Below are 25,315 nucleotides of genomic sequence, written 5' to 3'. Positions count from 1 at the left end.
GGCTGTTGGCTGTTGGCAAGGTCACAACTAGAAATGCAAGGGGAAGTGGATTACTGCAAATCCTCTCGACTGCTGTAAATCAGCAATGCACTGCGAGTTGAGCCGGTCTTTTTGTCGGATTCTTAAAGTGAAGTCGGTCACTGGGGGAGGGTCAATAGCAACACATGATATCTTCCCAGGCAATTGAAGATTTTCCAATTTCCATTAGAACGTATAGCTCTATTAAAATGTCTGCAAGAGGATGAAACAGTTGCTCTCACATGTCTTTGTTTTACAATTATTTTCCACCATCAACTTCTAATTTGAATTGATCATTTTGAAAGATCGTTATATTCATGAAACATTTCAATAATCCAATGTTTACCACCGATTGGCTTCGGAAATAGAACTGATTCTTCTCTCTATCAAATCCAATACTACATTTAGTGGTAAGGTGTAATACTTTGTTGGTTGGATTAGTGATTACTGTTTTCTCAATTTTTTTTTAAAATCAGTAACAAAATCCACAATTTTGATATTGGAATCAGTTATCACACACGTAGAGATTCTTTCTATCGTTACACGCATAAAAATCATCTGAGCGATGAGAGCCACCGTACAGCAAAGATTCAATAGAATCTACACTCAGATTTATACCAGTTAAATGCATCCCATGAATTTCAATGAAAAGTTTATCATACTTTTTGCTGTACTCAATTTGCTTCCAGAATGTTCCAAGAGTGTTGGATAGTTGAAGAAGTGTTGTGGTAAAAGTTGACTGGAGGTTTGGAAAGGAGCACACTGTAGCACTGTAGAGTATAGCGAGCGCGGCGTAGGTTGTCTGGCTGGTTGCTGCTGGAAGCTCTCTGCTATAACGGTCTGCAAGAGGCAGGCAGCCACAGCAGAGATAATATCCATCGCTGTCTCTGCTTTCGAAAGCGGCCAGAGAGGTTTCTGTTCTAGCTGAGAGTCGCGTTCTCTTCCTCCTTTCTCGCCACTCTGCGATCTCATAGGTTTGAGGACAAATAACCCTTAATGAAATTACTAATGATAAATATAATGAAAACATGTACAGATTTGATCGTAAAGATCGTTGAGATTAAGTCATTTGATCGCGTAATGATCTTAATCGAGGAAATTTGATCGTCTGCAAACGGCGCACAGAAGTTTATGATAACATGAGGTTTTCATGAGAAACAAATATCTAATGAACCGATTTATTCATCTTTAAAGAGTGCAAAAGATAAATTTCTCTGTGAATAAAGGAATTGAATACTTTGCCTTACATTGGTCATAATGATATACTGTACTTCAAGTATTGGACATCGTTTTAAAAAGTGGCATTTATAGTATTTCAGTCGATGTAATTTGATGGAAATTTGACCGTGTACGAATGGCAGAGAGGCTCCCAGGAAAATGATGCTTTTCGAATCGATTAGAATCCGATTAGAAACTATATTATTTCCTCTCTCCACCTGTATAAACTAGATAAACTGATACTCACTGAGCGCTGTGCTAGTCTGTGGTATTACACTAAATTTGAGCTTTTGAATCTGGGGAAAACTGGTCGTTTGAATGAAAAGAAAACTCCTGATATAGAAAGGCAGCATAATGTAGCAATGTCCTGGTATAATAGTAGTTAGTAGACATTGTAGTATTATGAATATAATAATAATTCTTCCATAATTTTTGTGATAATTCCAAATCAGATGAGTTTTATTCCAATTTTTAGAGAAGTCTGGATATCCTTTGTCTTGGGTGGATGCCTGCCCTGTACTGCGCCTGCGTTGTCTTGCCAGCTGCTATAGTGAGATTCACTTATAACTGTCAGCATCGCTGATGATTAACAGCACAATGCTTCCCATTCAAACAAAGCTGACAGTCTCAGCTGCCAGCCTGGTGAAGCAGGCAGGCATTTCCGGCGACCCTCATCCTCTCTCTCACTCATTCTCACTCTGTCTCACTCTCCCATTCTCTCTCTCACACACCCTCTCTCTCCTATCTATATTTGTGAGTGTATGCGTGCACTCCGACTTTCTCCTCCAGCTGGGGATTGTTCTTCTATCGTTGTCTTATAACTTCTTTCTCTCACTGCAGTCCTGAACCCTCACAGCTACGTCATGTAATAGGTTATATTTGTTGAAACTACTATTCACGATCGAGAAAAATCATTGGAATAACATTAAGGGTGAATCAATGATAAAGAAATATTGAAAAAATGAAAATGAAAAGTTGTTTCCTACCTAAACTGAGGTATTTTGATATTTAATCACTTGAGCTTATTTTGACCAGTCACTCCATAATTTTGTATATGGAACGTTTGATCCAAAGAGTTGCTCATTATTTAGTTGCCTTTGAAAGTTTTACTTTAGAACTCGTAGATTGAGGCATGAAATAAAATATGTATGTGAATTATTTGTCTCAAACTATATTAGATAATTATTCTAATAACACACATATTATGAAATATGTAGAAGATTTCGGTCAATCTATGTTAGTACTCGTATGTTCATTATTATTAGGCTATCATATTGAAATTAACATTATGATATAATATTTGCGATTGGATTTATTGTTAGTAGAAATGACTGTACATCTATTACATATTCCTGTGATAAGATTAATAAATCAAATCGAATTTCCTTCCATTCAACAAAACCATCATATGAGATATATTTCAATTCTTACTATAGTAATATATGAAGCAATCAACATTCAAAACTTATCATTTTATCACACTAGTTTTCTAAGACGGTTTACATCTGCTACTATACCCACTATTTTCCCCTTTGATAAGAATAATAAAACAAATTGAATTTCCATCCATTCAATAAAACCATATCAGAAAAATATCAGATATATTCCAATTCTTACTAATAATATTATCAAGCAGTCAGTATTTCAAGACTTTTCATTTTATCACACTAGTTCTCTAAGACGAATTACATCTGTAACCACCACCCAATATTTTTTTTTGTTTGATAAGATTAGACGTTGTACGAATTTTCTGATTTGACTATAAATAAATTATGTCCTAAACAGAAAATACTCGGACAATATAATAATGACCAAAGCGAAAACCAAATGACCAACCGGATCTAAATTGAAACTGGTGAGCCTATGAGTCATGAACAATTGTTATTCTTATTGATGACCCACTCTCTGTTGAACGAACTCATTTTCGTCGTCTTATCACAATTTAGATAAGGCGTTGAGTACGCAACGAGTCAACTCAGACTCAGGATTCCGGAGCCTCGAGCCTCGAGAACTGTGGGAGCTTGTAGCTCTCAGTGCGGGGAGCACTCCTATCTTTTTACTCGGAATGGTGGTGAGTGTGTGTGTGTGTGTGTGTGTGACGAGGCCTATGATTCATACTGGTGGCCTCACTGCCGACTGCTCGGGTATGCGGGTGCGTTGGTGGAAACCGAGCTGTTGTGTGCATCTCCTCCATCTCCGTCATTTGTGTGGAAGAGAAATACAGTGATAGAAGCAAGTACAGTGAGAAAGAGAAGTGATGATGGAGCAAGAGTAAATTTGAAGTGCAAGTGAGACAGAAGAGGAGCGAGAGAAGAAGAGCTAGTGAATTTAGAGCGTGAGTGAGATAGAGTTAGACCGAGAGAAGAGATAGGAGTTGATTTTCAGAGAGTAGATAGATAGATAGAGGTGGAGTGAGAGAAGAGATTGGAGTAAATTTAGAATGTAAGTGAGATCGATAGACGTGGAGTGAGAAAAAGAGATGAGAGTAAATGCAGTAAGAGTGAGAAAGCTGATAGAGCCTTTCATATCTCTCATTCTCATCTCCCAAACATTAAATTTACAAATGTTTTATAATTATTTTGATATAATTTCCAAAATGATTTACAAATGCCGAAAATGAGTTTTTAAATTCCCTTCTATTGGCTTTTCTCCCCTAAATTATACTGTAAGAACAAGAATATTCAAATCTAATTTATTGGAAATAGTGGTTTGGAGAGTTCATTGATTGTGGTCAGATTAAATAGTGTTACTATAGAATAGTAGAATTATTACTCTTATATATTTATTGATAATTAATGAGAATAGTCGTTTGTAATATAAATACATCTGCAGCATTCGAAGCAGATTAATTTTGATAGGAAATTTAAATCTAGGAAATACTTGAAACATTGAGTATATAGTGGATGGATTTACTTTGAAAGCAGTTCAATATTATTCAATGTTAACAAAAATCTCCAATTTAATCTAAGAAAATCACAATGTGGGAGTAACGGAGAAGAAAATGTTTTTGTCCCAAACATGCGTCACAGAAATGAACAAAATAATCTTGTCATGTATGCAATTTCTATGATTGTTTCATGTTTTCATTCATATATTTGAACTGCCTTGATTGGCTGATTCGCTTGAAAGAAGCTTCAAATTTGAAATAATCCAATCATTTTCGAATAGAGAATAAAAAATTAAAATTGTATACACTTCTAAATAAACTCAGCAACTATGTTTCGCAATGACTGCATTTAAAAGTAAGACTGCTAATAACTGCTATTTCAGTGATTTCATTGTATACTTCTCTTTAGAATTGCTGACTGATCAGTTTGATGAAATAACCAGGCAACTACGTTGAAAGTTTGAACATGACGACTTCCTTGCTAAAACTCTACAGGGAAATATACTCGCAATTTCTATCTACATTAGGAGTATTATGACTATCAATTGAATTTATCGTAAAATTTTCAACTTCTATCTTTACTGGTTTGAAGTATTTCTAAATGATTTTACTTTTGAGCTATCAAATTGTTTGTTATATAGATATTGAGCAGAATAATTGAATTTGAATTTGAGACCAGGATAAGATCAGCCCATTATAAAATAGATCATCCATGAAATATTGATGCCGGTATTGTGTATTTCTGCGAGCAAGATGCTTCGAATCTCGGACCACATGACGTACAGTTTTCCCTCATAGTTTTCAGTTTTCCCTTTTTTATCAGCTCTGTTCTTTCTTATTACAGTAGTTGGAGGAGCAGCTCCGCATCCCTCATAACACCATAGTCTGCTTTCCTCTTTTTAGACCATACACGTCCAAGATTGACGCGCTCATATTTATGCTCAGTCAGCGTGAAGCATTTAGCATTGCGTCAACAACACTTTTCAAAGCAGTTCTCAAAGTATATTTCTCAATAAATTATTTCCATTTTCATGATGACTCCTCATTTGAAGTATTTTGAACTTCATTATCGTCCTTCATTTGATTAATAATAATTAGGTTTGCGTTTAGGTGACATTTCCGAAATTATTATTTCTGCAGTTGATTAAACTACCCTATGGCTGAATAAATAGCCTTGAATAAATGGACAGACTGAATAAAAATGCTTGAATCTATGGTATGAGTGCACTAAGTACTTAAGTAGTCTATGATCGTTGCATTTCAGATTATATTTTAATTTTTTACCTTGATCATTTTTTAGTCACCCGTTCATAAACATTTTTCAACATAATCAAAGGTGAAAAATATTGATTAATCAGTTGTAAAATTATCTACTGTATCTATAGTTCGCAAAATCAGTTGTCTTTGTATCACCTACTCATAGCTATTATTCATAATGGCTCAATTATTGTAACGATCAGAAAAACTTATAGAATTAAATACAAATGTGTTATAGTTGATTTGGGTGGAGATGAAATGGAAGAATAAGTGGTTTTATGTTCACAACAATTTCAACAATTCACTCGTACTATCATATTTTTCGGAAATTGTTGTTCCAATTCAATTCATGAATGAAATGACAATTTCATTTCAATTTTATCAAGCGCAATATTCAAGTGCTGAGTGTGTCTCGCTCGGCGGGAGTAGAAAACAACAACAGAACTGGTGCCAGGGGCGATTGGCAACATTTTTCCTTGACACAGCTCGACGGCAAGAGAGAGACAGTGCCTGCCATATAGACATGAGTGTGAGAGAGAGGCAGCTTGTAGAAGAGAGAACTACGTGCAGTTTGAGAGGTGAGAGGTGTTCAAGAGAAATACTACTCGACAACTAGCGATTCCTGGCGGACGATGCGAGAACTAGCCCAATGTTGTAGCCAAAGCTGTCTTTGCCCCAAGTCCACTCACTACTAGATATGCATTGGCGCGAAACACCCTTGCCAACTAATAAATATAAGACATAGAAATAGAAGAAATACTAATAATAGGGTCAGTTTTATCTAGTTTGCTATCTGAATTTGTAGCAGCTATTTTGATAGAAAAATATCGAGTTGAACTGTGAATAGGAAAAAGTTTGATAAACGATTAGGCCTATATTCGTTGTGGAGTTTTAGTGGAATTTTCAATATTTCGCCTGTGATTTGATTTTTTGCTCGATACTAGAAGTTCAATGAAAAATGAAATATTTTGGTTTGGGTTATTATAGACTTCAATTGACTGTGGAACTGTTTATTTGAAATATTGAATTGAAACAGTTTTGGGCAAACTTTCCTCTTTGTATCTATTATGAATAACTGAATAAACTTGTTATTCAGACAAAAAAATAATATTCCCATGAAATGGGAAAATTTGAAAATATAGGGGTCCTAATTAATGTATAGCTGCACCAGTTGTCGTTGGAGGGGGAACATGATGGTGAGTATGATGTTGATACTCTCTATCAGCTGACAGCTGATCTAGATGGTTTCAAAACCACCATCAGCAGTGAATATAACTAGTAGTTCTGTGAAAAGTAGACCTCGCGCAGTTATAAACCGCAGCCTCCTCTCATACTGTCCATCAGAGTGAATCCTGTCTGTATGTCGTGTCGGCGAGATATCGGTGTGAAAACGGCTGATGCCTGTTGGGGTTGGTGTATCAGAAATGCTAACATCAAAAGCTAATCTCCTTCAAGACATACTGGCAACAGGGCAGCCCAAGTTCAAAGCAGAGAAAGTTCGAGAGATAATACTATGTTATTTTAGTTATTAATTGCATGCGTTATTGCACGCAATCAATAGTTCATTTATTTATTCACAATGGAGACAACGGGTTTCCTCAAATATGTCTCCTTAACAATAAAAATATTGTACAGATACAAATGAAAAAAGAAAAATAATGATAAAAATAATACGAACTTATGCAATAATAAATAATACAAACAACAAAAATACCACCTAATTCAAAAATGAAAAATACAAAGATTTCAATTACTTATGAAAAACGTAAAAATAAAACAATATGGGAATTCAAAATTTATAAAAATTAAAGAATATAATAAATAATGAACAATATTTTATCAATAGAATAAATAACATTTATAACTGAACGACGTACCAAACCACACATACACACTGATACACCAACAACTATTAATTTTATCAGATTATGCTTACACAATATTTAATTATCATATAACGCTTTCCGGAATTTAGCGCGAAAAACCAGAAGAAATCTAGGCGCCCAGACAAGCTGTTATATATATATATCCTATTTTAATAGTGCATAAAAATTGCATTCAATGAGGCATGCAATTTATAGTCTTCACAGCTGCTGATTTTTCACCAAGTTAAATTATTGAGATATTGAATTGCATGCGTCATGGCATGCGATTTATAATCCACTCGACTCGACAGCTGATTTATGATGAATAATTATAAATAGTCTGATCTTTACTCTAATATTGGCGTATGAAGGAGGCTCCTTTTCCCTTTTATACTATCCTTGAAATGCAAAATTTCCAAAAACCTTGTATATACGTCGACGCGCAATTTAAAAAGGAACATACCTGTCAAATTTCATGAAAATCTATTATCGCTTTTCGCCGTAAATACGCAACATATAAAGATATAAACATTCAAACATTAAGAGAAATGCCAAACCGTCGACTTGAATGTTAGACCTCACTTCGCTCGGTCAATAAACATTTAAACCACCACTCACGCACACGTCTGGAGCTTATTTATGGGTATCAACATCAGCATGAGGACTTACAGAGGTTTTCAAACCTTCAGCATCAGCTGCTGATCTAGATGGTTACAAACTCACCATCAGCTGATCACACAGCTTTTCGCAACGAACCTGAGTAGGTTACTGGCGACTAGAAACTCTCTGGATGGGTGACTTTTTTGTTGCCTGCAGACGGCAGAGGTAGTAGCACCAGCCACCAGCCACCAGCACTGGCACTGGCACCCTTTCACCAGTGCGTTTTCTCTAGCAATTGTTCGGCAGCCAATTGGTTGAGCAACCAACTGAGCTGCGTCATTAGGCTAGGGAACCGGCTACTATAATATAGTAGCTACTATAATGTTAGTGGTAGTGGTGAGGAGCTGTCCTGTTCCAATGGCAGATCTTCTCACTGAATTCCTTTGTCAATCACTCAGTCTTGGTCTCTTTCTCCTCATTCAGGTTTATTCACTCGCTTCCAAAGGTTTTAGTACCCCTTAAATACCCTCAACTTTGCCTATTTTTCGCTTGAACCACTTCTTTAACAGTAGATTTTAGTTGAAAAGAAGACTTATTCATTCTAGTCTTTTCTGTACTTTTGGGTGGTGGTTTTCAATGAAATACTATGACTTTGACTTCTGTCAACCCATGAGGTGTTTTATTATAGTACGCTTGGACGAATCATATTTCAATTTTTTTCCAAATGCTAGCTTATTTATAATCAGTTTTGAAATTTTTTATAGTTTCATCTCTAGTCTAGAATGCATGTGTTTTTACAAGATCTACTACTTCAATCACTCGATCTACTAATCTTGTTGAATTAAATACGTATTCTCATTTTTTGTAGAATAAAAGTTACCACAAAATTATTTTTTGCAGGTACGACGTGAAACCCAAATGATTTCTATACTGCAGACAAAAATACTGGCTTCCGTTTAGAAGATGCTTTGGCTCGTTGAAGAGGTAACTGTTTTTGAACCATCCACGAACGGTTTAATGTAGATATGCCTAATTCTCAAGTCTGATCAGATCCCAACAATCATTACCATTGTAATTACGATTATCGACAGTATTTTATATTCCTCCTACAAAAATTAGTCTCAAGTAAATATATTTTTCTAAGGTATTGTTGAGAAGGAATTTTTCTAAGGTATTGATATAAGTCTATTGGCATTGGAATTGACATTTGATATATTGGATACTTTTCATAGAATGAATTCAATAGCCTACTAACTACGAAATGTATACCAACTTATCATTCATCTTCACTTGAACCTTGATGGAGACATTTTTACAATAAATTGAAATAAAACTGACTCCATAAAATCTCCCTTATTAGACCGATGATTGAAGATATTTTTCAAATATCCATATTCAAAAGTAAATATCTGAAAATCGAATAATATTTGTAATGAGAGTCCAAATAAATGAGTCAACGTCTGGATATCTTCAACATACTGTATCATGGAAAAAATGTATGAAGATTATACAACAGCCCATCTGTCACAGTTACTTTTTTCAGATGAAGTGTGAGAAAGCATGTATTCATGACAAAAAGATCAGAAATGTGAAGAGACCTATATGTCATTCAACTGTTTACCATAAATCAGCATCAATCGGTTTTCTTGATCTCTTCAAATGTTTATCTAGTGGAGCTTTATTCTCAAGAGATAGTTTGTTTAGTCTTCCGCAAATCTCAGTTCATTCAGCATCATTCACACTGTTGTGAATGAATAATCGCGCAATCAACAGCCACACGTGGACATTTATCAATTCGAGGCGTGGAGATAAAGTGCGCCAGATTATAGCTGTATACAGTACGAAAAGGCAAGCGATATAGCTATAGACAGCACTAAATCGTGCGGTCCTTTCGTCAAACGACTCGCATTCGATAATTATCGTCCAAAGCACGTAAGATAAACAGCTGTAAATTATCCTCGAGTTGTGAATGAATGGCATGTTTATTCACAGTTGCCCTTCTTGTCATCGGATACTACGAGTGTAGTGGTTGCTGGTTGGAGTGGGAAGTTGGCTTCGGATAGTCGAGCATAATATTAGGCAGGTACAAGATAAACTCATCTCTGACTCGTTTAAATGGGTTTTAATAAAGCGTTTTCTTAAGAACTTGAACCTGTCGCCGGTTTTTTATGATGAAGGTGAACGGCGAAAATGTCGAATGTCGTGCCAGTGGCCAGCCGACATTCATTATCTTTCTTCAAATAGCATTTATCCTGTTTTATTGTTTGTTTACATTTTTTTGGCCGGGTCAACAGACTCGCGCCGCTGGCAATTAGCATATTCACAATTGTCTGCTCCGATCGTTATTTATGAGCCATCAGCAGCATAGCATCATTTCTCGTGACGCCGATCATTGCTATTCATACCAGACCGTGATAAATTTATGCAAATCGTTTTCTTCCGAGTTGGGTCGACCCGGCCACACGTTGCACACTCAATTTCGCGTGCCTCCTCCAATAACCGACCTAGCCCAATGTATTTGTTGTCACTACACATTTCCACTATACAAATAGTGATGTGAACATAGTTTACAACAGTAAATCATCTCTTCAATGATTTCGCTGTTGGTTAGGACTGTGTCTTATATATTATAGGGAATAGGTATGGTGTTATATGTTATAAGGTTATTTATGGAAATGGTACGAGATATAGTATATATTACAATACAACAGTAGCCGCGTTATAAACGTATTGTGTCTTGAGAAACTTTTTGTTATTTATTATTGTAGGCTTACTTCTGGCACAAACAACTGACTTTAGAATGATGCATCAATAGTTTGGTAATGATGGTATCATAAATTTAGGAAATGATTTTCTATAAAAGCTATCCTTTGAATTATTTTTCATTTCGAAACTAAGCGATGTTTTTTTTAATATTGATACTTTTCAATAATTGCAGTTCACATTAAAATTTGAATTCTTCATTTTTGTATTTAGGTTTACTATTGTTTATTTATTTAGTAGCCTGTTAGTTTTCTATTGTCTAGGTAAATATTCTTATTTTGTGATTTTATGTTCATGAATAAGCTTTCATTATATTAATTTTTTAGTTTTACAGATAATATTGTTCTGTATTGAAATAGTGTTTGATGTAATGGGTTCGTTGTATACTGTATCTGCAAGACTGCTTGCGGGATATGCTTGTAGCGATTCACATCTGTAGTATTTTTATCTTGGCACTTTATAGTATAATTTAGTGTAGTTTGAACATCCAGCCTCAAAGAGCAGGTCTTTGAAAGTTAGCTTGCCAGTGATTGTCGCGAGGTCTCCCTTCCTTCACTCATGTACCGTACATTTGTTCCAAAATTAAACGATAGAGACACTGTGAGTTTGTTGTTCTCTTCCGGCACGTGTATTCGGTGTGAGTTTTTGGAAATTGAATCTAAATCTATAAGAAGTTTACCGTGGATCAAACTTCCAAATAGATTTACTAATTTATTTCTTATCAGCAATATTTCCGTCTCTTATTAAAAAATGTTGATTCTATCTCGTAAACATTATTTTCTATGAATTGTAGATTTATCATATCTTGAGTTCTACATGAAATAAGATATCGACTCCATGATAATTTTTACATTCAGAATAATAGTACCTAACAAATTCTTCAAGAATTAACAAGTTTTCAATCACATTCAATTATGAAAATAATCATTAGCTATTTCATCATTTAAAAATGATTTCTCTCTGTCCCAATCTTATCTCTCTTCTCTACTTGAGCGAACTTCATGTGGTATTTTTAAACAATTATCATGTACATACATTTCATCATGTTCTACATCGATGTCCAGATCATCTCGAACTCCCCTTTTTCTCAATTAAAATCGTATTTGTGATTTTTGAAGAGATTACATAATGTGATGTATTTAACTACACCTTATTACTCGTTCTTCGTGTACTAGTATATCCCCGAAAAATTAATTTTGTTACTCACCTTCCCAATTTATCTTGCTGATTTTAGGAAAAAATCTGTTCCTCTCAAATTTCTTCACTGGTACCTTATCAATTGGCTTCTACCGAAGGCATCTGGTCTTTGCTGGTTTGATTTGTTTGTTTTAGCACCAATGCATCGTTTAGCATATTTTTCAATAACGAAATGCTGAGGGTATTCCGTTTGAATATATTTGATGTTGACTCATACCGGATTCAAAACCAATTGCAATAATCACATCGGATTCCGATTCTCACATATGACTTCTATGGTGAGAGAAATACTTTTGCAAGAAGTACGTGATATGCTTGATCCTTTGTCTCTCCTCTTCTTCTTGTCAGTTTCTTCTCCTCTATTCTCAGCTTGCTCTTCCTCTTCATTATTTCTCCCCATTTTCATTCCACCGTTCTGATCCTCTGTATTCGCACGAGAAGGATGTGAACAATCTAACTGGAAAAACCACCCAGCGCACGCGCACATGACTCACTTTTCATGCTAGATGAGTAATTTCTTTTGCTGTTATTTTTCATTGCGTATGTTTGTTGCCTCCTGCGACTGGTGAGTTGGGCTGAAAATAATATGAAAAAGAGAAACAGCAATAATGAATAGTGTGAAGAAGAGAGCCGCAAGTATTTGAAACTCATTTCTACATCATCAGTTTTAATAACTTTTTACGTTTCAAAGTAGAAAGTAGTAGTATCCAGGCATAAGGCATCATGTAGTCTTGGAGTTGGAGAGTGGAGTTTTCCTACAGCTAGATCCACAGAACAGGTTCGACTCTCGCTACTCTACTCGACGTTCTTTCCTCCTCCTACTACTTCTCCGATTCCTCCTCCTCATCGTCTTCTCATTACTTCTTCTTCTCCTCCTCCTCTTACTCCTCTCGTCGTCCTGTTGGCAAGGTTCGTCCCGTCCAGTTAGCCTTCTGCCGTCCAGCATTGCCAACACAACGGCCTCGCTTCGAAAATATTATAAACTGAGCGGCGGCCAGCCAGTGTTGCCAACTCTACAAACCTCTACATCGCCGCATTCCACGGCGCTTGTTTTTTACGGTTTTGTCTTCGTATCTAAAATAAGCAGGCCGATTCGATGACTGTATTCCACTTTCGCATTTCAAAATTCCCAACACGGTTTCTAAGAACTCAACGTGAATATTTTTTAATATTGTTACTATCTGCTCATCTGCTGAGAAATTGGTCCAAAGAAAAAAATTTACACTGAGCGTAAGTGTTATTTTGAATAATAATGAGCCAAGAAAGCTGTATTTCATTAGATAAATCGTGAATGAATTAGCTGTGAAACTTGGCTCGGACTATTTGGAACAAATTAGACTTTTTGAAAAATGAGCAACAAGAACAAGAGATTGATGAACAGTTATTGCCAAAAATTGGATTTTACCGAAACTTGTTACGCTAAAACAAAGTTCAGATTAGCTTAGCTCTACCCAAGGATAGTATATAGCTATATACTATTCTTGGGCTCTACCTACTCGGAACATATTTTCATGAATGAACCTCTCTGCTCTCGCTTTTATCGTTTGAAGATGTTGTATACTCTCTAATCACTTGCACTCAATCATTGCACAAATTATGATGAATGATACTTTTTGCATGGAAAAATATGTTTCGTTCTCGTGATATCTCCAGGAAATGCTCAACAGCACTTTATGAATATTTGTCTACCTGTTTCTATATGTATTCCCAATCTTGATTGTCTTGATTGAATTATCATTTAAATAATTAGTTGTACTCTTGAATGGTTATAAATTCTACTGAATTAATGAATACCATTTGATATAATGAAAATCATTTACTGTAGAGGTATGTTATGTATGAAAATTGCATCTTAATAAAGAAATCCATAGTCACTAATGACACCATTCAACAGCTTTTCTATAGACATTAAGTCCATACCGATATAGATATAGTTCGGCCGTCTATCTCAATTTGGCTTTGAATTATTCATTCACAAAATAGTCGATCAGATGATTGGGCGATGGTGCGTACGGAGTGATTGTTGTGGGTTAGGATGGCGAGGGGGGGTGGTTAGAGGCGAGAGGTAGAATTACATCCATAGTCTGATAGATGGTTCCCCATCGTAAATTGTTCCACTCGGTGCCAAAATAGACGCGAAACCAACCGATCACCAATTGCTCTATCATTTATATAAGATTTATTATTTAAACCGTACCCGCTTTTTTTCTTTACGTGTATTTCCGCGTCTGAAATTATTGTGTGCTAAACACATTCAAAATTAATTTAGTAGTTGCCCTTATACATAGAAAAAGCATAATCCCTTATTTAGAGTAGAACTGTAAAAAAGAAGTAGACACTATTAAATGAAACACTTATTGACATGGGCTACTTTTAAATTAATAAAACAAAATAAATCTTATAGCACCCTTATTTTGTTTTATTAATTTTACTATTAAATGAATACAGGAATTCCTGAAAACCTTTGAATTTGGTTGTGATAATATAATATTGAGTTGAAAATAGAATTTTTTCGCAAGAGATACAATAATAAGCTGATTTTTAATTTCCACACCAAAATAATTTCCACACTAAAATACAAGTCGATACAAGTGAAAAATGTCGATACAAACTTAACGATTTCATGTATTCTTCCAATTACAATCAATCCGACCTTAAATTACATATCTCAAGTTATTTAAGTGAACTTGAATTCGAAGTATTTTTAAAGAAAACTAAGACGATAATAAAATTATCGAATCAGATTGTTTCTCTTAGATGATATTTCTATGTTAGGATTTTTATTCAAAAAACTTCATAACAATATAGAATCTATTAAATTTAACAAAAAAATATATTTTTAATATTATTAACAATAATAGTTAAATAGTAGTTAGAACAGTAGCTGTGTGATAGTTGGTATTCGGTAGTGAATAGTGAGTGTATTGTATAGGCACAGGCTAGCTGTGCAAACAGGCAGAAAGCACGTAGCAAAGCAAAACTGAGACGGTTCCACGTCTTTATCGACTGCAGCTAGTCGCTAGTGAGTGGCTAATAACTCAAAACACACGCCTCACTATTATTTGTTATCAGTTGAAATGTTGAGGACATGGCTGGCCAGTGATAACAGACCTCGTTTCAATAACGTTTTCCCAGTTCGAGTAGGAAAATTGTTTCCAAAATTCGGCTGAAGTTAACGACTGGTGTACAGAATTTCAACTACTGTTTATCATTGTGTAATTTTTCGTTCTGTTGCTTATTCTGGTCACTTTTTTCATTGCCCTAAGCTTACCTTATAAAATTGGATGTTTATTACTATAAACCTCAATGTTTTATTGATCTTTTCCACTTTCAAAAGTGATGACTAGTTAAGACAAATGAAATTTTATCAACTTATATTCATCTGGAACAAAAAGTTAGTAATTCATCTGAATTGTCGTTTTTTGATGGTTTTGTCAGGCTTACTCATTTAAAAATCAAACATGATCCATACCATTCTATAATTGAATAAACTTCATTTCTCTGTTCAGTTTTGATATCATTCTTCAAGTTATCATTAAAAGTTTAGTTTAAATTCCAGTACTTGTTGAGAAATCCCCAGTGTAAAAACGACTCTTAAATGTCTCTAATATTATTCAACGAAGAGTTTCAAATATTATGTATGTTCAGAAGGGATTCGAAATAATCAGTTACTCTCCTCATTACTGAATTCATGAAATGATCCAGTACTAGACACTTTTCTTTGCAAAACAATTGATTTACAGTTCAAATTGTTCATAGTTATGTTGTTCATTCATGAATGAGGGGGATGAATCATTAGTTTGATTGAATACAAACAGTGATCTATTATAGTTTAATTAATCATTTAAACGTGCTCTTGCCCTATTTCTGACTTGAGAGAATGCTGGAAATAATATTCCAATAGCTCTAGGAATCCCAACTAGAAATAATTGTAATGTACTGTGTACTGTAGAACTCTCAACCACCAACAATTTGCTTAAAAAATCCCGCGCAATCTTGTTTTATAATGTTTGTATAATTCTGTTATTTTAATATGCTATCTGTTCCAATCATCACAACTCCAATAAACTGTACAAATGCTTTTTCCCAATGCACCCAGTTAATTTTTTGACAATTTCTTCAAATATTTTGTTTTTAATCAGTTACTATTGTTTAGTATCGCAAGAATGTTTTTGCATTTTATTAGTTTTGTCTTCTGTCCTTTTCCCCAGATAAAACTGAGTTTACCATCGTCTCGGAGCTGCTAAGGCTCAGTCACCAAGTCACCAAGTGGCCGACAGAAGGCAAGTTCTGTAGCCTAGTGACTGATGACAATTTGTTACATTCTCTTATAATCATGCCGACTTGATAAACTCAAGATTCAAATGTTCTTAAACTGTTCCACATTTCAGTCTCATTATTTTGTATTCAAAGATCAGGTTTTGTAAAAAAAACAAGGATTCGTTTTTTCCAGATTTCTGCGAATAACAACTATGAAATTGGAGAAACCTCATCCACCATGTTCATCTCCTGGAAATTCATCATCCATGTTTTTCCTCCGTTATTCGATTATTTTCTACTTAGTTAGCTCATTTACTTTACCAGTAGGTAGACAATCCCATAGAGAAAACATCCCATTACAAAATAAACCTATAAAATCCCAATAAATCGATTGGGATCAATAGCAGAAGTCTTCGGGGTAGATTGTTAGCAATTAATGTTGAATGTCATTATAATACTAGAAATGATTCATGCTTGAATGATTCTATTCAATCCTTGAGGAGAATTTTGCACTTTCAAATCAAAACTCTAGTCTTTAAATTTATTTTATTTTAAGAGAAGTGCACTCCAATTTGGCTTATGCCTAGGTGTGCTCATATTTATTTCGCTTTATGTTTTTGTCATCTGAAGCAAAATATATAATTTTCATTAGTATTTTTTTTGTATTGTTAGATGGTACAATGTTTTGTGATAATATTATGTTGTGCGGAATAAATTATTTTTGAATTAAGATTGAAAAAAAAATTGAAAACTTAGAATGCTTAGATTTTCACCTGCAATTCACTCTAGCCGTCTTTATTATAAAGCTAAATTGAAAATGTCCACTTATTAATTTACACTTCCCATTGACCAATATTCCCAGTATTACAAGGGTAGATTGATCCAACCAATCTGGAAAAGGGTTCACTGATACGTAAATCATCCATGTATTTCTCATATCAGAGAATCACAACACTTCAACGTGTACGATTCATCTCATTCACAAAATAACGTCATGTGAAAAGGTAGTTTTCCGTAAATACAATGGTTGTTTCTGGCTGTGAAATTCCGGAATCGCTAGCCTGCAGTCAAAGGAGAGGTATGGGATTATGACGTTTTATTTGTGCACTGTTTGAAAAAGGTCGGTGGTCCTTGAAAAGTGCATGATCGGACGTATAGTGGCTCCATTGATACGTGACTGAGTGTTTTCATCTGTCTGGTGCTATTTGATTGACGCTGGCTCGCCTCAGCAAGCGTGCCATTAAACACGGCCATTTAATGGTGGTGCGCAGGGTCAGGCTGTGGTCCCCCCTGGGGGGTGGGGGGTAAAGGAGGGGGATACTGTTTACCGCCGAATTTTCACGCCTTGGTGTGTGTGAAAAAAGCGGGAGATGCGTTTTACAGTCTTCCTCACAATCGTTTTATCTCGGTCGGCTCCATTCATGTCGTGTCGTACGTAGAGTAGTGTGTAAAGTACTACCACGTGACCCTTTCTCTGTCATTTGGCACGTGTTCTGATCACTGGCTAACGATTACTCTGTTGCACGTCTCAGGTGTTCATTCATAGTCCTGCAATTTGGTGCAAGTGCACTACTACAACTCTACTCTTCATCTGCGCTCTGGCGTGTTCATTGCTTGTTGTAAGGCTTCTGTTGGTCTTCTTCTTTTCTAAACACTTTATAAATCTGTTAGAAGAGTTTGTTCGAATTATGTGATATCAACCTGTTGGTTTCACTAAACTGAAGGCTCTGCTCTGTCTGTACAACTTTTATCTATTTATACAATCAATCGTATTAATTAAACTCATACATTGGAACAGCATGAAAACTATCCTTGCTCTGCTTCAATGCTGAAGTTCATGATTTCAAATTTAGTTCAATTATTGAATTTAATAAGTAAACTTTTGTCTTGATCCAATCAATTGATACTGATGATTTTCCATCTTACTTCTAAGAATAAGAAGTCACTAATGCAGATGATCGTTTATGAAAATTTTATTTTGAAGAATGTAATGCATAAGGCAATAATTGTAAGGTTGATTTGCTCATATTTATATGTTTTCATTACATTACTTAATGAATAAATCGATTATTATTCATCGCACCCATGATAACGCAGAAACTTGATCATCATCTTCCTCAGCAAAACAAGTGTTCTTTATATATGTGTTTATGAGAAATTACTAATATTGGTATTTCTTTACTATTAAAGAATCAAGAATTCTGAAATAATTCCAAGTGTTCTACAAAGTATCAATTAATCTGTATAGCCTACAATTGGAATATAATAAGAGAAGAAGACAAAGAAGAATTAGGAGCCTCATACTCCAGATAGAATGAATGACGTGATAAAATTAAAACACGGCGCTAACATACCACACGCTTAACGCGTCAATAATGCAGTCAAGCCTGAGAAAAATAGAACGATTCGAAAAACCGAAAGATCAATAAGATTGAATTCTGTTACAAGATGAAGAATTGATGTGCTGAAGTAGTATGTAAATGATACCATAACAGCTTTCGATTCAAAGTTGCCTGTAGGCATTCGTTCAACAGTAAAATCTTTTTTGTATATGTTTTGCAAATCAAACTTTTGGATACATCTCCTCCACTAGATTTTTGTGCTGCTTTGTAAAGGAATTCATTGATTTAGGATCTTTATTGACAACTAGCCATCAGGCTCGCATCGCTCGCCATATCCGTCTAGCCAGTGGGCTCCGCCACTTGGACCCCCGACTGGATCGTCCAAAAATGAGATCAGCGGGCTCGCTTCGCTCGCCTGCATTTTTCATTTGAGCATGCTTCATTCCATCAGAAAGTCAAAGTACTGAGAAAACGCAGAAAAGCTGAGAAAAACGCTGATTTTGGGCTTATATTTGATGAAATATTAAAGTCACCTCGTCACAAAACTTTTAGACCCTAGCTAAACCTCTGTACCAAATTTGAAAATTTTCTGTCTATTACTTGATGAAATAACTGAGAAAACGCAAAAAAACACTAATTTTGGGTGTATCTTTGGCGTTATTTCAAATTCCTTCTAACACAACATTATTACACCCCAGCTGAGCTTCTGTAGTAAATTTGAACATTTTCTGTTCATTTAATCTCGATAAAGCTGAGAAAGCGCAAAAAAACGTTGGAAAAACGCAGATTTTGGGCGTATCTTTGGCGTTATTTCAAATTTACAACACAACACTATTACACCCTAGCTTAGCTTCTGTACTAAATTTGAACTATTTCTGTTCATTTGTTCTCGATAAATCTGAGAAAACGCTGGAAAAACGCTAATTTTGGGCGTATCTTTGACGTTATTGCAAATTTCTTCTAACACAACATTATTACACACTAGCTGAGCTTCTGTACTAAATTTGAACATTTTCTGTTCATTTGTTCTCGATAAAGCTGAAAAAACGCTAAAAAAAAGCAGGAAAAACGCAGATTTCGGGCGTATCTTTGGAATTTTAACGCTAAAAAAAAGCAGGAAAAACGCAGATTTCGGGCGTATCTTTGGAATTTTTTTCAAATACGTTTGAATCTTAGTGCGCCTCTAAAGGGCCAACTGAACTACCAAATTTGAACGTTTTTGGTCCGGTAGATTTTTAGTTCTGTGAGTGAGTCAGTCAATCAGTGAGTGAGTGCCATTTTGCTTTTATTTATACTAGATAGGGCACTTTGAGCAAATCTACTTTCTATAACAATTTGAAACATTCATCTTTACATGATGATTTGTTTCAATATCTGCTCATCTTTTGTATAAAATTCTGTCATTTGCTTAGAAGTTTAATTTTTGATCACTTCCTTAACACAAATCAGATAAATCGATTCAGACTTCTCCTCGCACACAGGCACTATAGCACATGTGAAGAATAATCATTATCTTTATTATTATTGCTATTATTCAAACATGTATGCATCATTGAAATAAATAAATTGAAAATTTAATTGAATATAGCCATAAATGCTCCATTTGAATGTATCGCAAAATGAAAGACTTGCATACAAATAAATAGAAGTATTATACAGCACAATTCATTTTCACACGATAATAATGAAATAATATGACACCATATAAAATATGATGAGTAAATGCTTTCTTATCTCGGGTGAACTCGACTATCTCTGGAGATAGGAGGAATGTACTTGAGAATTCGAAGGCCAAACCTTCGTCATTTCCCGGTGAAATGTATAATGTGCACTTCTCCAGTTCCAGAGGAGTCTTCTATGCTGATAATATACGACACTGTCGACCTCTCTTGCAGCGAGTTGTGCATTTTCATTTTGCGTATACTGTAATGGATTTGGCCGGATTCCAACTCGCCTGCGCGCAACTGGTTGATAGTTCGCCGCTCATTGGTGCATATTTCATCGTTACGCGATGCACTAATAAATGCAACTACACACTATTTCGATTAGACTCGTACCAGTTACAGTTAGTTTTATTTATGCAAATAATGTCCGACTCTATTCTCATTTGACAAATCTCTTTTCTCGTGGAAGTTTATCTGAATTATCAGACTTGGGTGATGTCATCGAGGAGTCTATTGTCGAGAAGAAATCAAGTGCGGAGAGCACTGACCTTCAATCTACTCACTTGAAATCAAACTACTACTCGAAATGGTTCAACCTTACCATTTGATGAAATGTTGGTGGTTGATCTATTTTCCACTTTCAAGCAGGATTGAGTTGAACCATACTTGTCATGCAATATGGTGTTGAACAGCATCTCTTTTCTTAGGAGTGGAATTTATACAAGTTTGATCTGATCTATCATTAACTTGACTTCGAAAGATACTCCATGTATACGAATATGAACAGTTTAGACCTCAAATGTGAATCAATACGATTATTATCAACTACTACAATTTCAACTCAAAAGCATTGTGAGCATTGTATGTAGCCTTTTGATGAGATTCTAAGGTAGAGGCACTTCACCACTTGTATGATTCTTGAAGATCAGTTCAAATGACTGATTTCAATATAATATTCTCGATTCCAGAAGTTTCAATTTTCATGGAAGATTCATTCGATCTTCGAATCAGATGGGAAACTATAATCCTATTATATTAAGCGAGCAATTTCTGTATATTTATATCTGGTTATTTAGGTTCAACTGATCTCGAAAACGGCTCTAACGATTTTCACGAAATTCGGAACATAGTAGGTATAGTGATATAAAAATTTGATTGCACTAGGTCTCATCCTTGGGAAAACTCGCTGAACAACATTAAAAGGATAATTCATCCTTGGCTGAAACAGCTGAGACTTATTCGTCGTCTGTGGATAGTAAAAAGTGAGCGAGTGATTCTGTGGAAAATCAAAATATCGCATTCCCGAAATTCATAAGCTGACGTATAGCCAGCTGTAAAATATAAACACGATGATTTTAGAGAATTATGTTCTGTTTATCAATAAAAAAATTCAGACATAATGCGTTTGAATTGTAAACTTATAAAAAATCCAAATTCTGAGATCTATCAAAGTACAGTACAGTATGATTCCTCATTTCCTCACTTGGATAACCAACAAGGAATAGCTTTTAAATACGAGAAGTAAAATTTTGAGAAAGAGATGGAATATTGTGCAGTGTTGTTGAGAGAGAGCTAGAATGTGTTTGTGAGAAGGGAACGTAGTAGAGCTGTGAGAGAGAAACTCTTTTTCCATTATGAGAGAGAAAAAATGTGGAAGTGAGAGAGAAGCCAGCTGTAGAGAATTTTTTTTTTTTTTTTTGAGGGGGAAAGAGAGGATGTTGCAGGTAGAGAGAGACGGAAAAACGGAGATATTGTGATGGTTGAACAGGCAGGTGGGAGTCGAAGGTGAACCGCTGAGCTGAGAGGGAGATAGCTGTTGTGAGTTGGCTGTTGGGTGCCCAGCCTGTGCTATAGTCATGTAGTGCTATAGTAGGCAACTATAGTTGCTGCTGGCCTGTTTCTCCAACACAAGGACAAGCCAATCTCCTCTCAACTTGCTAGATTCCTCTGCTATCGCTCTCCTCCTCCTCATTCTCCTGATCCTTCATGTACTGCTTTTCCTAAACACAACTGTATAGCTCTCCAGATCAGCAAAATAATCATTGAAAATAAATTCTGAGTTTGATTCAGACATATCTGGAATAAAATTTGCTTTTGTTCAACCAGGATTGATTCTAGTCCTTCATTTTTTGTAGTACTGATCTCACTCTAGAAGTTCACTTGGTTCGTTTCAATAGAATTCTTATATAATATCAGGTCAATTGGTTTTCAAATCCACTGAATATTTACCTACAATTTTTAAAACAGTTCTACAGACTTTAAGTATAAATATACAGCACCAGAGTCTTACATTTGTAAAATCACATATAAGAAACATGATATAATCAATGTATTCTAGGTTCCTTGGTTTCCACTATGGTTTTTATGAATTGAGTTTCAAGCAAAACATTCTTCTCATCCCAATTTCCACAGTCATTATGACTTAATTTATATTCATAATATTCATTACTACAAACAAGTTCATGAATTCATACGTAGATTGGGCTCAATATTCAATCTCCACTCTTTCTCATTGATCCTTACACATCTTTGTAACTCTCTGCTTGTAGAGTCACTGATTAACTGAACGGAATTATAAAAACAGTGGGAGGTTGAGCTCATAACTACATTATAGTTATTAAAAATGCTCTGGTTCTAATCCCTTGAATACGTTTGTGATTAGGCGTAAGTAGGCCTTAAGGGCATGTGAATAGAGCACGCCGCCGCTGCTATGTGAATCTGGGGAGTAATTAAATATAATACTCTATTTGTCAACACCGCGTTCCCTCTGCTCTGCATACTTGTTATCTATTAGGGATAACAACACACAAGCCGTTCCAAATCGGATTAGCTTAACTTGATTGAGTCAATTGATAGCGAGAGTGCTTACGTGTGTACGCTACTATGTTGAGGCTCATGAATGGAAAGAAACACTAATTTATATGATCTGAATGAAGTTTGAAGGCGGGATAGGAATAATTATTGGTGTTCTAGTGATTAGCAGCATACCTACTGGTTATTGGCTCAATTTCATCTCCTAAACAGTGTTTTATTCTTCTACATAAGTTCAATGTACAGGCATATTTCGTTTTTAAATTCCCTGCATAGAATCTATTATCTATACGGACAATTCTCATCCTACTTCTACTAAACAAGTAGCCTACATCTGTTATTGATGCAATTTTTCCCTGTAAAAATGAGTAGAAAATTGGCATTATTGTGATTTTATTCCATCAATAGAAATAGAGGGAAATCGAAAACTAGATTTATACATTACAAATATCCCTATGTGACAGAATTCTATTTAAGAGATAATTTTTTATTCTAAAACACTCGACTCATTTTTGCTTATTTTCCTCATATCAAAATTATTTTTATTTACTCAAGATCAAAGTCACTTTGACAATACTGTGATACAGAGCGTATTTTCAATTAATAACATGAGAATGTTCATATATTTCTCCAACATATTCTTAGCTTTCTATTTTCAATTGAATCATGCTTTGTACTTCAAAGTACAATAATTATTTCAAATCATGATCGAGAAAATTTTTCATTGGCCCAGTTTTTCAGATCTCATTGAAAATCGAATCTTCATTGCTAAGTTATATGCTCTTTTTCTAAATTTTCAGGCCTCTCAGTTCCCCGTCAGAATGATTTGTAAATTTCGATTCTGATGACTGACTATAAATCTGTGATATCACTGTAAACAAACGGTTGATTTAGATGATTGATTGTGAATGAGACTTGTAATGTAAGGTAGTAGACGGCTCTTGAAACAGTGACAGCAATGTGAAGTATGTGTTTCCCTGCCCTACCCCACACAGACCGCCAGTTGTGTTGTGAGTTGTGAGTGAGCATTAGGCCTATTCACCTGTTTAGATGACGACTAGCGTGTCATTGCAGCAGCAGCAGCAGCAGTCTCATAACCAGTCACGCATTTGTCATTTGCCGATAATACGCGACCAGACATTATTATTGGCAAAAGAAAAGGACAGTAAACAAAACATGGAGCAATAATAAGGAAGGGGTCTACTATGAATGAACGTAGTAAAGGGCCATTAGCCTATTAAATGGCACGATCGTCATTCAGATTAGATTATTCTTTCCATTCATCAGTTTGCGACTATCTCCAATCGATAACAAATTCCGATAGCTTGTCTTCTGGCACTCACTCTCTCTTTCTCTCGACTTCTTTTTCGACACCACTCATCATCAAATTAATTAACACACAGAGTGTACCTGGCGTTACATTGACCTTAAAAACAGAGGAGAGGAGGCATTCCTTCTCGCTTCATTTAACATTGTTGCATAATGACCTAGCGCTCGTTTAGATGCATTATTCACGAAGAAAGCGATGATTTTCTGGCCGAACACACCACACACTCCACAATGAATTAAACTCCCATTATCACCGTGCAACACACAAATTTATTGCCTGCCTATTTATAGTTCCTGCATCATCTCAACAGATCAGAAATCTGAATGAATTGTTTTTTATACCTCTTAATCACATCAATTTATATGTTAGTTTATTCTCCGTGGGGATTCTTGCGTGTGCAAGTAATATAAATGGATTTAGATTTCAATGTAAATTTATCTACAATATTTCAATGATTTTACTTTTCATTATTGACTTTCCCAAATTAGTCACTAGAATTTAGAATTTCAAGCCTATTACATGAAAACGTATGAATATATTGAACTCCTGTATGCCTATAATTGGAGTTTTGGAGATTCGAAATTTATGAACAAATCATTCTATAATCTAGCCTGTTGTCAATAATTTGCATCAATTTTGGTGCTTTGTAAAACCATTTCCAAATCAATAAAGAGCGTCTCAGTTTCCAATGTTTATCACTGTAGTGAGGTCCACGTTATAATGACAGTGGATAAAGATAGAAGAATATCGATGCCGATTCTCTGCATTAATTAATCATATTTCTACACTGTCAAAAACATAATTGGCATCGTTATGGACCTAGAAAAGGATAGTACCACCGGCTTTGTCGAATGATAGACAAGGATAGCAAACCCAAAGTTGATCAAATACTGTCATTATAACGTGGACCTCACTATAGACTAGTTGAGTGTTAAACGTCAGTCATTTTCCCCATCAATCCAGTAATTTCCATGAATCCAATATCCAACTCTTCTTGAATTTGAACCAAAACAGTTTTGAATCAATATTGATTCACTGTTTTCTATTTTGTTCCAGAAACTCTCGGAAACAACATTATTGAATTTGTAAATTTCTGTTCATTA

The 25,315-nt window shown here is 35.1% G+C and overlaps 1 protein-coding gene across 4 annotated transcripts in view; it reads left to right on the top strand.

Moving 5' to 3' along the window:
• LOC111047203 (basic-leucine zipper transcription factor A) overlaps positions 1–25,315 on the top strand; it is a 50,445-nt gene that overhangs the window by 8,295 nt on the left and 16,835 nt on the right. The window contains exons 1-2 of one of the 4 annotated variants that reach the window (XM_039427130.1): positions 8,765–8,829; positions 16,017–16,088. The exons of 1 other annotated variant lie outside the window; for it this stretch is intronic. Coding sequence is in view for 1 of the 3 variants with exons in the window: in XM_039427129.1 (XP_039283063.1) it covers positions 8,809–8,829 (21 nt within the window). In the remaining 2 variants the exon portion in view is untranslated. Of the gene's footprint in view, positions 1–8,745; positions 8,830–16,016; positions 16,089–25,315 lie in introns of those variants that run through there. 2 more of the 4 variants (XM_039427129.1, XM_039427131.1) reach the window with 2 other exon arrangements.

This window comes from Nilaparvata lugens, chromosome 4 (assembly GCF_014356525.2).
Source record: "Nilaparvata lugens isolate BPH chromosome 4, ASM1435652v1, whole genome shotgun sequence".
In the NCBI taxonomy this organism is placed as follows: domain Eukaryota; kingdom Metazoa; phylum Arthropoda; class Insecta; order Hemiptera; family Delphacidae; genus Nilaparvata; species Nilaparvata lugens.
The sequence above is the reverse complement of the archived record's forward strand: the minus strand, read 5'-3'. Positions and strand labels throughout refer to the sequence as shown.